This window comes from Protomyctophum parallelum, assembly GCF_964188405.1.
Source record: "Protomyctophum parallelum genome assembly, chromosome: 3".
In the NCBI taxonomy this organism is placed as follows: Eukaryota; Metazoa; Chordata; class Actinopteri; order Myctophiformes; family Myctophidae; genus Protomyctophum; species Protomyctophum parallelum.
This window is the reverse complement of record NC_139698.1, coordinates 19,418,125-19,433,293: the sequence shown is the minus strand read 5'-3', so window position 1 is coordinate 19,433,293 and position 15,169 is coordinate 19,418,125. Positions and strand designations below refer to the sequence as shown.

General features: G+C 45.8%; 1 protein-coding gene across 1 annotated transcript in view; it reads right to left on the bottom strand.

Annotated features, from left to right (window-relative positions):
* Positions 1–15,169, bottom strand: part of LOC310856579 (uncharacterized protein) — a gene marked incomplete at both ends in the record, with an annotated part of 97,781 nt that overhangs the window by 9,872 nt on the left and 72,740 nt on the right. The window contains 3 exons of the mRNA XM_083762051.1: positions 2,429–2,669; positions 5,019–5,165; positions 6,648–6,866. Coding sequence (XP_083618177.1) covers positions 2,429–2,669; positions 5,019–5,165; positions 6,648–6,866 — 607 coding nt within the window. The remainder of the gene's footprint in view (positions 1–2,428; positions 2,670–5,018; positions 5,166–6,647; positions 6,867–15,169) is intronic.

Here is a 15,169-nt window from a genome sequence, read left to right as displayed (position 1 = left end):
TTGATGGGAAGTTACCACCCCTATCACGTTGCTGCTAAATTGGAAAAGAAATACTCGTCAGACCCGTTCAAGTGAATGACTTATACACGAGAGGTCCCATCTGTGCGGGTCTGAACTGGGGAAATCTGCTTTCTGCTTCACAATTACACAATTTACACAATTTAGGCATTTAGCAGACGCTCTTAATCCAGAGCGATTTACATTAAGCAAGAACAAAAAAGCATGGGAATACGTCACATACATCACATAAAAACATTTATCATGAAACATGCTTCGATGCCCTGTATACTACATGGAACACTCTACACGCAAACACTGAAAATTGGGACCCCAATATCACAATGGTCAATTTAATAACCTGCTTCTGAACCTCCCTACAACTCAATATGTAACTGTTTTTGAGTGGTGCAACCACTCCAAGGAACAGCAATGTCCTATAACCTACCTATGTGACTTACGTCTTATGTCCTAACTGTTATAATCTGATCGCCCATGGCTGTGTACTTGTACGTGAGTACACAGTGTACTTGATGTATTGTGTACTGCCTGAACTGTAGCATACTCTATGGTTAGGCTACGAGAGACATCTCAGACAGCAAGGTCAGCCTTGCTGCAGTTAGCGGTTATTATGTCTCACGTCATCGGGGTCAAGCTCTATATGTTCCTGTGTGTGTAATACATTTGGTGAACCTTTAGCGTGATACTGTCTCGTGTCGCGTTATTGTTCTCCCAGGCCCGCCGCCGCTGTCGTCGTATCAACGGAATACTTCAACCGGATTGTCACATACCACCCAGCCGGCACACACTACCAGTATGTCAAACCAGGCGAGGGTCCAGTACAACACTAACGACCTATGTTTAGAGTACCAGTAGGGGGAAAAGTGGCGCTGTTGTGCCAGAAACAGAGAGAGAGAGAGAGAGAGAGAGATAGTGTTGCACTGTTGCCTGCAGTGCTAATTACAGAGCGAGAGAGAGATAGAGAGAGAGAGAGAGAGAGAGAGAGAGGCAGGGGGAGAGGGGAGTTGCACCACTCAGTTCACACGGGTGTGATTTTCAACTTGTGTATTATGTCTCTATGCCTCACTTCACGTGTAGACTAGATTTGTGTTTTATATCTGTCTTAAATTGTTTTACACTGTATATGTGATCTCGTCAGCATTGCAGGGGAACCTGAATGTTCTTTTCGAGAATAAATAAAGATTTTAATCAAACCCAATTTCATTAGAAGGCCCTCAACAGCTGTCGTCTCTCGGATGCAGAGTCCTGACCCAGACAAGTTGACATAATCCCAATATCTATTTTTAACGATGCTCTCAACTCCCTATGGTCCATATGTACTCTCTATGGTTAAAACACCACAAACGCCTGCGGGGGGTATACTTAGGACCATTAAATCAGAGCGCCCAGCGATTTGCAGCAACGGATCACATTTAGCGACGCACCAGGTGCTTATTTGTTCGGTCCAAAGAGTTGTGTTTGTCGTCATGAGTTGTCACAATCCGAGTTGGCTTTGACCAAGGCTCACAGGTCTTTAAATAAATACTTTATGAAACGTCTACGGGAAAAAGAATGAATGGGAAATTGTCTTCCCGGGCCGCTCGTCGTCATGAAAAGGGGGCGTGGCTGCGACCCTATACATCACCAACCCCCCCCCCCCAAAAAACCCAACAAAACCAGACCATCCATCTTCAATCGCTTATCCGTAGTCGGGTCGCGGGGGCAACAGCTCCACCAGAGTGCTCCAGACTTCCCTCTCCAGAGCAACATTATAGTGACTTCCTCCCGGGGGATTCCGAGACGTTCCAAGGCCAGTGAGTCGATGTGTTTCCTCCAACTTCCCCTTGGTCTGCCCCGGGGGGGGGGGATGTCTCCTCCCAGTAGGACGTGCCTCGAGGACCTCCCTAGGGAGACGCACGAGAGGCATCCTAACCAGATGCCCGAACCATAACCTAAGCTGGCTCCTTCCCAGACGAAGAAGCAGCGACTCTACTCCCCGAGTCTCTCTCTTGTGCCAAAACCAGACCAGACCAACGGCAGAAACCAAACCAAACCAGACCGGGACTAAAACCAGGACTCCCCTCACTGTATATGTTTCTTTTCTCTTTTTGCTTCCTTTATGATGAATTCCTCTTTGACTATATATGGAAGTGTCTATTTGTACGTCTCTAAATGTTTTGATGAATTGAACATGGTGGACCCTCTTGTAAACAAGTGTAATGCTTAACCCATTTTGACCTGAGATCAGCCTTCTACATCCTGACAGTTATCTGAAAAAGCCATGTTTCTATGTCAGTGGCTCTTCGATTAAAAAAAAAATAGCAGACCGACAAGCTCATAGCGCGCCACTCGGTGGCGCGCTATGAGCTTGTCGATCTGCTATTTTTCAATAGCTAAAGCATAGCATAATGCTAATGCTAATCAAACTCACCTCCGAAATAGGAGCCGTCGCAGAGCTTGGTCTCCTTGTTCCCGCGGGCCAGGATGCCGACGCGGCCGTGCTGGATGAAGTACATCTTGCGCCCGACGGTGCCCTCCCGGATGATGAAGTCCGCCGGCTGGAACACCTCGAAGCGCAGCTTGGTCAGCACCGCCGTCACGAAGTTGGGGTCGGCGTTGGCGAACAGAGGCATGTTGGCCACCAGGCTGCGGCAGTTGAAACTCACAATCTCCTACACAGAGAGAGAGAGAGAGAGAGAGAGAGAGAGAGAGAGAGAGAGAGAGAGAGAGAGAAGGGTCATGCTATATACAAGTAAGACGCGTGAACGCGGGAAGCGAACGCCGCTCTTTAAGTTATTTTGTTTTCAATTAAGTTTTTTTAAGTTACGTTTTTTTTTTAAGTTACGTTTTGTGTGTGTTTTTTTGTGTGTGATACAGCTGCGCCCTCTGGTGGCGGGCCGGTGGTGTTACAGTATGACACACACACAGACAGACAGACAGTTTAGGCCAGCTTCTATAGTTAGTGCTCACTGCGTTCGCAAAAACAGAGGCATGTTGGCCAGCAGGCTGCGACAGTCGAAACTCACAATCTCCTACACACACAGAGAGAGAGAGAGAGAGAGAGAGAGAGAGAGAGAGAGACCATGGACACATTCATTATGACAACATCTGCATCTTTTATTGTGAAAGTCAATGTTCTATTTGTTGTATGTTTGATATTGTGTTCTGTTATATTTTTTTGTTTTGTTTTTTTGCTGCATCTTATGCTTCGGCAATACTGTAATTATACATTCATGCCAATGAAGTGAATTGAATTGAATTGAACTGAACTGAACTGAACTGAACTGAATTGAATTGAATTGAACTGAACTGAATTGAACTGAATTGAATTGAATTGAATTGAATTGAATTGAATTGAATTGAATTGAACTGAACTGAACTGAACTGAACTGAATTTAATTTAATTGAATTTAATTGAATTTTGAGAGAAAGAGAGAGAGAGAGAGAGAGAGAGAGAGAGAGAGAGAGAGAGAGAGAGAGAGAGAGAGAGAGAAGGGTCATGCTATATGATGTAGTTGGGTAGCTGGTTGGTAATTAAGGGGGGAGGCACCACAAACAATAAGCATGCGTTACATTCAGTCAGTTGGGCATAAACTTAAATTAGTCCTCGACATGTCATGAAGTGTATAATATGTGTGCGCGTGTGACAGCCAAAGCAAATTCAGTCAATATTCGTATGTATATGATGTGTATTGCCATGTTTTTGTTTTTGCTTAAGGTAAATCGCTCTGGATTAAGATAATGCATACATTATTCTGTATACACATTACTGTACATACTGATACTGTACATCTTTCTGCATTTATTCTCATTTACTGCATTGCTGTATTGCACTCCCGGCTAGACGCCACTCTTCATTTCATTGTCAAAGTATTTGTATACTATGTGTGCAGTGACAATGAATTTAATCTAATCCAATCTAATCTAATCTAAAGTCTGCTAAATGCCTAAATTGTAAATTGTAAAGCTGGTCCTTCACCCATTCTGAACGGGAACCCCTTTTGGTGTTAGCATCATGTTATGCTTTAGCAATTGAAAAATAGCAGATCTACAAGCTCGTAGCTTGCAGCTCTGCTATTTTTTTTAAATCGAAGAACGACTGACATTTTTAGAATCTGATCTCAGGTCAGAATGGGTTAATTCCAACCAGACTCAACCTTTCTCTGTTGGTGCCCTAATATGTTTTCCTCCTCGTTGTCTGCAACGTGACTACAATCCACTTACTGAAACATTAGCAGCCATGGTGGCTGCTATTGTACATAAGGGAATGTATACGTTGCTATAGGCACGGCGGAATTGTTGACCTATTTATCAGCTAATGACATATACGTTCATAATTATGTTTCATCATCTGCCAACATGCACAAGCACTCATGTGTGTTTCAACCGCCATGTTCATGCGCAATAATGAAAATGATTCATTTTTTCCCGATGTCACAGGCTAGCTGTTGTTGTCGATGATGGGGACAGTAGAGAAGTGACCATTTTGAAAGTGGCATGTACATTTTGACCACAGTCTGGATCTCTGGAAGAGGGCCCTATAAGTACCAATGTCTTAATAGGATGCTATTATACAGTGGCCTTGTGGTTAGAGTGTCCGCCCTGAAACTGGGAGGTCGGGGTTCGATCCCCGGCCGGGTCATAACAAAGACTGTAAAAATGGGACGTAATGCTTCCCTGCTTGGCACTCAGCATCAAAGGGTTGGTTTGGGGGGTCAAATCTACTAATCAAATGATTCCCGAGCTGCAGCTCACCGCTCCAAGAGATGGGTCAAATGTGGAAAACGAATTTCACTGCGGTGACGTGTGTGACAAATCGTATGACTTTGACTTTGACAGCTTGGTTAATGGTTACAAATGTAAACTGCTCGTGGAAGCCTCAGTGATGTCCTTGTCGGTTGTGAGAAGGCTCCCAGATTGCAGGACGCTAAGAAATTGGTAAAATTCCGTTTAGTGGAGAAGGAGGCGAGGTGTGCGTGTGTGTGTGTGTGTGTGTGTGTGTGCGTGTGCGCAGTGTGCACCTCTTTCAGGGGTTCACTGAGCTCTCCCAGGATGTTCTCCTCATCGAACATCTTGCCCTGGAAACGATGCTCGTAATATTCATGGATCTTCTGACGCACGTCCGCAGGCAGCTTATGGAAGGACATGTACTGTTCCACTTGTTTGTACTGTAACGCAAGGCACGCACGCGCACACACACATGCACACACGCACGCACGCACGCACGCACACACGCACGCACGCACACACACACACACACACACACACACACACACACACACACACACACACACACACACACACACACACACACACACACACACACACACATCAAACATCTCATAGCCTACTATAGCTGGCTGTTGTACAGCCTAGTGTTGAAGTTATATCAGTAGTGTTCAAACCTTTTCAGGCCGTTCCAGGGACCTCCAGAAGCAAAGACTTGAGTTAAAAATGTTCGACTTAAAACACCTTCAGAGTTTTGCACGCACGCACGCAAAAACAAAAATAGCAGATCTACAAGCTCATCATAGGCAGCTCATATAGTGTGGCTCGCCAAATAATTTTCTCTAGAATAGGTACAATAGGTTCGTGCGGTTACGCATATTTTGTCACATGCATGACAATCTATGCCCAAAATACACCAGGGTTTAATGTGGTTAAGATTATTCTTTAAGAGAATAATCAAATTGTGATGTTATCAAACATAAGTATCGAAACCAGACCAGTCTACATCTCCCAACAGGAAATGTGTGTATTTAATTCAGTCCGACAGAAAGCAGGGATACAAGTATATCAAGAGCAGTGGAACTGGATCCTCACCATCCATCCCCCTCCGGCACCTTCCATCCCCTCCAGCAAATCCATCCCATGACTTCCTGCTAGGCTGCTTAGCAGTGGTGAACAAACTAAGCACTCGACTCCAGAACTTGAGTCAAAGTATAGATAATTCTGGTCATATATTTATGAATGAATGACAGTGCTGTCAATCAAGTCTATGTATAGCAGTGTTCATTTGGACAGCACATTTTGATTTATTTGAGTTAAATACATTTTCATCCATTTTACTCTGGTTTTAGTCAATATATAATATATCATAAGATGATAGTCGACTAAAGCAGAAGACAGTGTTTCTTGTGCGTTTGGAGTGAGGAGCGCACGGATGCTTTTTACGTCTGCATTCATACTTTAATACTATGAAAGTACTATATGCAGACGTAAAAAGCATAGTGCGCGTTACATAATATGGTACTATGGTGTATGCCTGTGTCAAATGTCACCAGGGGGTACTGCCATAGATATAAAATAAATAAACAACAAATAAACAACACATTGTCCGGGGCCAATTACATATATTTTCGGGGGTCCTTGACTTGAAATAGTTTGAAAACCACTGACATAGAAACATTGTTTTTTCAGAAAACTGCCAACTGTAGAATCGTCCTCAAATGGGTTAAGTGGTTGAGTATAAGTACACTCAAGGAAAGGGCACTTAATTAGCCCTTCACTAAGTCCCTCCCCAACCCCCAAAATCCTTGTCCAATAGGCACGTTAGCAGCGAAGAAAGCCTGACCTGCATATAACAACCGATGCTCAACTATTTGGATTGGCATTGGACAATCGCTTTTTGGGGTGGTACAGTACAGTACCTTCTCCTGGTACTGTCTGCGCGAGGAGTCCAGGCTCTGGATGAGGGCGGTGGCGTGGCCGATGAACATGGCGTAGCAGGTGGCGCCAACGATCATGCTGAGCATGGTCAGCCACACGTCCGTCATGCCCTCGGGGGCCTGGGCACCGTAGCCGATGCACAGCATGTGGCTCATGGCCTTGAACAGGGCGTACGAGTACTGCACGCCCCACGTGTCATTCTGGGTCAGAGAGAGAGAGAGGGGGGGGGGGGGGAGATAGGGGGGGGGGGGTAGAGAGAGAGGGGGAGAGAGAGACAGAGACAGACAGATTCAGGTCAGATATTCTAAATGCTTTTACATTTGGGTTTGCATACACCCATAGGAGGCCTTAAGTATGTTTCACCAGTTTCAATTGAAACGGGCCTCCACCCTCAGGGGGGCCTCAACAAAATAATTATGTCATAGGTATATGGGGGCCTCATATTTGTCTTGAAACAGGCCTCCAGATTCCTAAGGCTGCCCTTGAGAACAAACAAACACACCAAGCTGGCCATAGGGGGCGCTAGCTCCCCTCAAAGAGCCAGAATGCAAAATGCTTGTCATTCAGCCTCACTTTGAGTTGCTCAGTGGACTGTCTCTCACACAGCGATATGGAGAAAAATATCACACCCACGTGACGTGAGCGGCACTGTTATCACCATACATCACATTCCATGCTCAGCCAGTCAGCTTGAGCACATTCCGCGCACGTGCGCACGCACGCGCACACACACACACACACACACACACACACACACACACACACACACACACACACACACACACACACACACACACACACACACACACACACACACACACACACACACACACACACAGCCTCAAAATACAACACAGCTTAGTGTTAGGGAACGCTGTAGCAATTTACAATTTAGGCATTTAGCAGACGCTCTTAATCCAGAGTGACTTACATTAAGCAAGAACAAAAAAGCATGGGAATGCATCACATAAAAAGCATTTATCATGAAACATGCGTAAACTAAGAACCTAACAGTGGAATATCTATATAATGAAACTATATTATAAACTATACATATATACTATACTACTGTATGCTATACGTGTGGAAGACCCATAGATCCATAGACCCCAAGGTAGCCGCAATGAAGTAATAAATATAGCAATAGAGTTCAAAGGGTGCAGATGAAGAACAGCTGCACTAATTGGCTTTGTTAAGGCGTGCATGGCAACAGTTTGTGTCTCGTGTGATTTCACACCAGAAGATATAAGATGATGCACCGTGTTGAAAATGACTGTAGACGTCGGGAGAGAGAAGAGAGACAAACAGGCAGGCAGGCAGGCAGGCAGGCAGGCAGGCAGGCAGGCAGGCAGACAGACAGACAGACAGACAGACAGACAGACAGACAGACAGAGTGATGTTGTCTTGGACCGTTTCCAAAGCAGGAGGACCAAAGCGAGCCTTTCAGGCTGCTGTAGCAGTGAGGAACAATCTGTATTCCTTTGGAGGCTACTGTGATGTCACCATAAACATCATGGAACCGATGGATGTCCATGTCTTCAACACAGTGTCTTTATGCTGGAAGAAGTTACCTCCAGTGGAACCAGGAAGAGGAGACGGTCACCTTGAGGTTCCATCCATGTGCTGCGGCCACACAGCTGTGTTGGTTGAAGATACAGTCTACATCTGGGGAGGGGAGCCTTACTGCAATGTGCTTTATGCATTTGATGTTGACTCCCACAGATGGTTCCAAAACAGGGTTTCTGGGACTGTTCCAGAGGAGAGGAGCTACCACTCAGCCTGTGTGTTAGAGAAGGTCATGTTTATCTATGGAGGAGATACCAAGCTGACTGGATACACTCATGACATGTACAAGTTGGACACCAGCACAATGGTCTGGACTTCAATTAACCCCAGAGGAACTCCACCTCCTGCTTCACGCCGTCACTCTGCCACCATCATTGGTACCAATATGTTTCTATTCATGGGCTGGAGGCCCCAGGGGGGCTACAACAGCATCAGAGTGTTTGACACAGAGACAAACGCCTGGCTGGACACACCTTCTGCACAACTACTACCAGAAGGACGCTGTTGTCATTCAGCATTTACCTACAATGGAGAGCTGTACATATTTGGTGGCTGGAACGGTAACCAGTACTTTAATGATGTGTGGAAATTCAGTCCAGAGACCTTCTCCTGGAAGAAGGTTGAGCCCAAGGGGAAAGGACCATGTCCAATGCGTGGTATGTGTTGTTGCATTGTGGGAGATCGTATCATCCTCTTTGGAGGATACAAAGGAGATCAAACTATCTCTGATGAGCTGTTCATCTTAGACTTCAGTCCTTTTCTTAAGACGTTATGCAAGCTAGAAGTTATTCAGTACGCTCTGGACCAATCAGAACTCCCACACGACATCAGGTGGGAACTGGCAGCCATGGCAACCAACGACAACAGACGACAACAACAATAACAACCGAGACCACATTCCAAACGAAGGAACAGCAGAAAGATCAAGAAATGATGGATCGCCCAGGCGGTGGCGTAACCGTCTGGGCACCCGACTGGTAATCCAGTCGCAGTGTGCCGCTGGTTCGACTCCCGAGCCCGATGCGGCCTTTACTGCATGTCTTCCCCCATCTCTCTCCCGTTTCCTGTCAGCCTACTGTCTGTCCCTTCAAAAAACCAATAAAAGGCCGCAAAAAAGATTAAATAAAAAAAAAAAAAAAATGATGGATCAACATCTCATCCCACCTGATGGTGAGCCACCTCTCAGCATCACTTACTGAGATTCAAACCTCAGGAGACTCCTTCTCTCCAGACAAGCTCTCCAACCATTCAGCTAGGCATCAAACAATGACAATTGTTCCGTCCAACACAATGCGGTGGAAACACAAACCTGTGTCTGTATGTTCCAAACTGAACACGGTGGAACTCTCTTTATTGTAAATTTATTTCTATGATCTTTTTTTTATTTAAAGGACCAAGGAGTCCTGAAAGGTTGGTCCTTTATTGTTATTGTTTGTTGTGTTTTTCCTTCTCCTTCTGCCAAAAAAAGAATAATCGCGAAACTCGGCCTACAGAAAAAACTAAACTCTTAAGGGCGACTGTGGCTCAAGAGGTAGAGCAGGTCGTCCAATGATCCATTGGTCGGCGGTTCGAATCCCGGCTCCTCCTGTCTACATGTCGAAGTGTCCTTGGGCAAAGACACTGAACCCCAAATTGCTCCCGATGTGCTGGTTGGTACCTTGCATGGCTTCCGCCGCAATCGGTGTATGAATGTGTGTGTGAATGGGTGAATGTAATGCACAATCTATATAAAGCGCTTTGGATAAAGGCGCTATATAAATGCACCATTTACCATTTTATCTGGTACACAGCAAGATAAAAGTAATCAACACACCAGCACGCCAGAGACCAGAATACTTCAAACCCAAAGTTAAAAATTGAACTACAAAACGCACGTTGGAGATTAAACAACAGATAACAGCCAGCACCAGCAACTGTGTTTATTTAATCACATGTGAAAAATGTGGCTTACAATATGTCGGAGAAACGAGTAAAACAATAGCTGCAAGGCTGAGACAACACAAATACAATATTAACAATGCAAAAAAGACAACTAAAAGGATTGTTCAACATTACATGGCACATGGCATTGAAGCTCTAAAAGTATACCTGGACTTCAACACAATCCCAACTGGACAGTAGGACAAAGACGTTTTAATGGAAAACAGTGGATCAAGAACCTCAACACGGATTTTCCTGGAGGTTTAAACATGCCAAAATATTAGACAAGTTGTTTTGATTTTGTACCAAAACTCCACAGCCACATGCTAAACACAGCCAACAATCAGTGGGAATCAGACTTTGAATATAGGTGACAAATTAGCACATTCCACACCAAGCCAACCTGGGACACGAAGCAAGAGTGTACAGTGGACTGAAGTCCCCTCAGTCAACCCCCGCCACTCTTGGCCCTCTCTCTCTCTCGCTCACTCACTGCCTTGCTCTATCCCACAATGTTAATGTTAAGTTAGTAAAGTTACACCTATTTTATGTAAATAACATGGTAAAATGTGCAGCATTGGGAGGTAAAGGGGAGACACTTTAATTGTGAAGGGACGACAGGATAAGGAAAGGTGTTGTTGCTAATTGTCGAGAGTAATGGCTGCGTGTGATATTGAACAGTCAAACTATTCGTATCAATATACGGCTGTATCAACAAAATAATGATGTCATAGGTATATGGGGGCCTCATATTTGGTCTTGAAACGGGCCTCCAGATTCCTAAGGCCGCCCCTGCATACACCCCCACGCACGCACGCACGTGCGCACACACACACACACACAAACATACAACCACACACACACACACACACACACACACACACACACACACACACACACACACACACACACACACACACACACACAGTCTCCCTCTAATGATGATGTTTCCGGGGAGCAGTGTCTCTCTCTGGGGAAACCACTCCAAGCATCACGACGCCTAGGAACAGTCACCATGGCAACCATCCCACATGTGACTCAGCTATTCGACCATGCTGCGCTTGTGTTTGGCTGCGTGCGTGTGTGCGTGCGTGCGTGCGTGCGTGCGTGCGATGGAACATGCAACGAGTCCTCCAGGCGTGTGTTTTGCCTTTGTGGGACAAGTTGCTGCACGAACCAATTAGCTGTCAGGACAAATAATTTTTAATAAACACGCACACACACACACACACGCACACCGTCACAATTATGACATTTTACTTGACGATTAACTTGTCAACTCAAACAATCATTGCGAGTAACAACCGTTTTGCTTCTGTAATTGAACATAATTGGAACATTATGAATGAAAATTCCATTTTCTGTTTTTACGCTTCATAAACAAACTTCAATTACAAACACTCGTCTGCTCCGACGTAATCCAATGACAACGCTTTGAGCCAAGGCTCGGGTCAAAAATGGATTATAGGCCTACTTTATACTTTAAAATGAACTAGTCCACACCCGTCGGGGTTCTGCAGACTGAAAGTATACCTTCAGACTTGGGATAATACACGGCATGCTTAGTTAAACTTTGGGAGAGCAAGTTTATTGTTTATAAACTTGGGATGGACGATTATCAAATGAAATGTACTATTGTACTGTATATTAAATCTCTGATGGTTTGGAATCCTGTACCATATATATACTGTAGGACTAAAAGACTAAAAGTCCCCAAAGTAAACACGGAGCTGGGGAAAACAGCCTTTGGTCCTATAGTGCCCCGACCCACCGGGAATGACCTATGTGCTGTCGAGACGCTGAAGACGCCGAGAGACAAGTCTCTACAAACGGTGGATTTTATCATTTATCTCATTCTGATCACTCTAAAAATAAGAACATGGCTGTTTTAAACTGTTCTTTTTAATACACCCAGTCTGTTTTAATGATCGGAATCACAGTTTTTATGTACAAGACATACAACCGACCAGCTCCCACCTGGGCTGCTGTCAGTAGCCTACCACTGCTAGCCTGACAGGTAGCAGAGGCTAGTCTGACAGCTCTGCTCCTGCTGCGTTTTTCTACCGTCGGTATCTTATCTTATCACTACATCAACCTGGATCTCCACCTGTACCATCCTGTCGGGGCAAACTCTGTCCTGGCATCAGCGGAAGCTAACCAAGAAACCGCTACCGACGGGGAGCCTGACGGAAACCGGCTTTCCTGAATCTATCAACGCGGAGAAAACACACCGCACCGGGCCACGTACGTGGCCCTCGCGGGTAGGTCTCACTCCTGCACAGCATTACTACTGTTCATAATCCTGCTTTCTGAGTCAGCTCATCGCACCGGGCCACCACTTGTGTGGCCCTCGCGGGTAGGTGCCGGCCCGGGCTACTACGTGCCTTACCCCTAGCCTCATTTGATCCAAAACCACACTGTTAATTTCACAATTTACTCGCCAAAGATATTTTTTACCCTCAGCCACCATGCCCACGGGCATGGCTTCACCTACCGTGTCGCCCAACTGTGGCAGTTGTCATCGGCTGTTCCAGGAGGTGTCCGATCTAAGGATGAGGGTGTCACGGCTCCATCAGATCAAGGACGACGAGACCTTCATCGACTCCATGTGTCCGGACAACGATGATACAGTCCATCGCTCGCCCCCCCCCCCCCCCCCCCCCCCCCTCCCCCTCCCACCACAGGTGGACCCTCGCTGCTGAACTGGCCGACACCGTGCCGGACCCCCGCAGACGTCCCCCAGTTGACGGGACCAGTGTCGCGGGTCTGGGCAGCTCTACTCCAGCCTCCTGGTCACTGGTCACACGTGGTAAACACGGGGGCCCCCAGCCCCCTGTGCTTCCATGCCATGCCCAGCCTCTCACCACCAGAAATAGTTTCCTTCTACTGAGCAGCATTGAAGATTTCCCTCCACTGTCCGTTCATAATGTTCCACCATCAAACCCGGGACAGTCCAAAGGCTTACTGGCCCCTCCGCCCCTTTCTGTTAGATCCAAGCTGTCAGCCTCAGAACAAAAAAAGAGTCGGAAACTAATGCTACAGGCAGCCGTACGATTTAGATCCCAGTCGTCGGTGTCTCAGCTACCGGCCTCTCCAAATGTTATACTCCCGTCTCCAAATCCCAGTGAAATAATCCCAACTCTAGCCAATACCTGGGAATGGCCTAGGAGTACACCAACGCAGCATAGGCTCCCATCTCCACAAAATAAGCAATATTCTCAGGTCGCTCCAGGAGTCCAACACCCTAAAAACAAGAGTCTAAATAAGAATCCTCCGTCCACAGCGACTCCATCGATTGCGATAATTTCTGATTCGATCCTTAGAAATGTAAAGGTTCCACGTGCTGAAGTGTTTTGCTTCCCTGGATCCACCATTCCTGTCCTGATCGAAAAGCTACCAGGTGTAATCGATTCACTACCGAATTCAATCAAGAAAATGATCATTCATGTCGGGACGAATGACCAATCCCGTTGTCACTCAGAACTGACGAAGGAGCATTTTTTACAAATGATTGACATTTTAACTAGCAGCAAATTGCCCTTTTTTATATCTGGTCCCATCCCAACGTTGTCTCGCGGCGACACGTATTATAGTAGAATCCTTGCTTTTAACACTTGGACCAAACGATTCTGCTCCACCCACGACTTTAACTTCATAGACAATTTTAACTTGTTCTGGTGCCGTCCCTCCTTTTTTAATCACGACGGACTCTACCCGAATAGACAGGGTGCCCAGACACTATCAGCCAATATCGGTTACAACGTACGCATCGCTCCTCCACCACCACCGATCGATACTGTGTTGATCAGTCCGGTGGTGTCCCGCTATTGACGTTCCCCCCAAACCGGTAGTTCCGTTAGTTCCGCCCTGGCCATCACTAACGGACTGGGACCACCACCTGCGTCGTCGTCTTCATCGTCGTCGTCGTCACCATCATCATCATCATCATCATCATCATCAAATAGTAATAGAAATAATGATACCCATATATCCATTATCTCAACAATAACTGGCAATAGAAATCATATACTACCTTCAGTGCCACTCCCCCTACCTAGACATACTGTTAACCACCGTTACCTCCGTCCACTGAAACGTGCATCTGCTCCACCCAAGGCCGAGCTAAAAATTTGTATGGCTCTATTAAATGTCAGGTCCAAGATCAATAAAACTTTCATCCTGAAGGACTTTTTCACGTCCCACAAACTGGATGTTATGTTCCTTACAGAGACCTGGCAGCCTCTGACTGTTCCTTTTTCAGTTCCCCTCGAACCACTAGCACTGGTGGGGGCCTAGCGACAGTTTTTAACTCAAACTTAGATTGTCAACTGATTGTACCTGCTCGTCATTACCCTAGCTTTGAGCTCCAGCAATTCCGTATAAACTTGTCCTCTCATATATTCTGTGCTGTGATTTATCGCACTCCAAAATACAATGCAGGTTTCATCCAGGACTTTGGTGACTTCCGACTATCGGAAGTCATGGTCAACTATGATCATATTGTGATTTCTGCTGATTTTAATGTGCATGTCTGTTGTGAATCCAAACCCCTAGTAAAGGACTTTCTTAATCTCCTCGATGCTTTTAACCTAACACAATCAGTTACCGGTCCTACCCATGATAAGGGGCACACCCTCGATCTTATTTTGTCTCATGGTCTATCTATCACTGTCACTGACATTTGCACGTCCTTTTGTATCTCCAATCATTTCCCCATCCTATTCACTGCCGTAATTCCCTGTTCCAAAATCAAATCTGCTGCCCCTGCCCGTCGTCAGCGCACTATCACTTCTGCCACTGCTCCCTAGTTCTCCCGCATTTTTAACAATTCAGCAATTTGGGCCCTTGATCACACTAGCACTCTGAGTGCGGAGGAACTCCTCTCCATGTTTAACCATACATGCACTAGCACTTTGAATTCCGTTGCGCCCTTTAAGCTCAAAATTAAAAGCACAAAATCACTTTCCGAGCCATGGCTTAATGTTAACACTCGCGATCTCAGACGAGCCTGCAGACG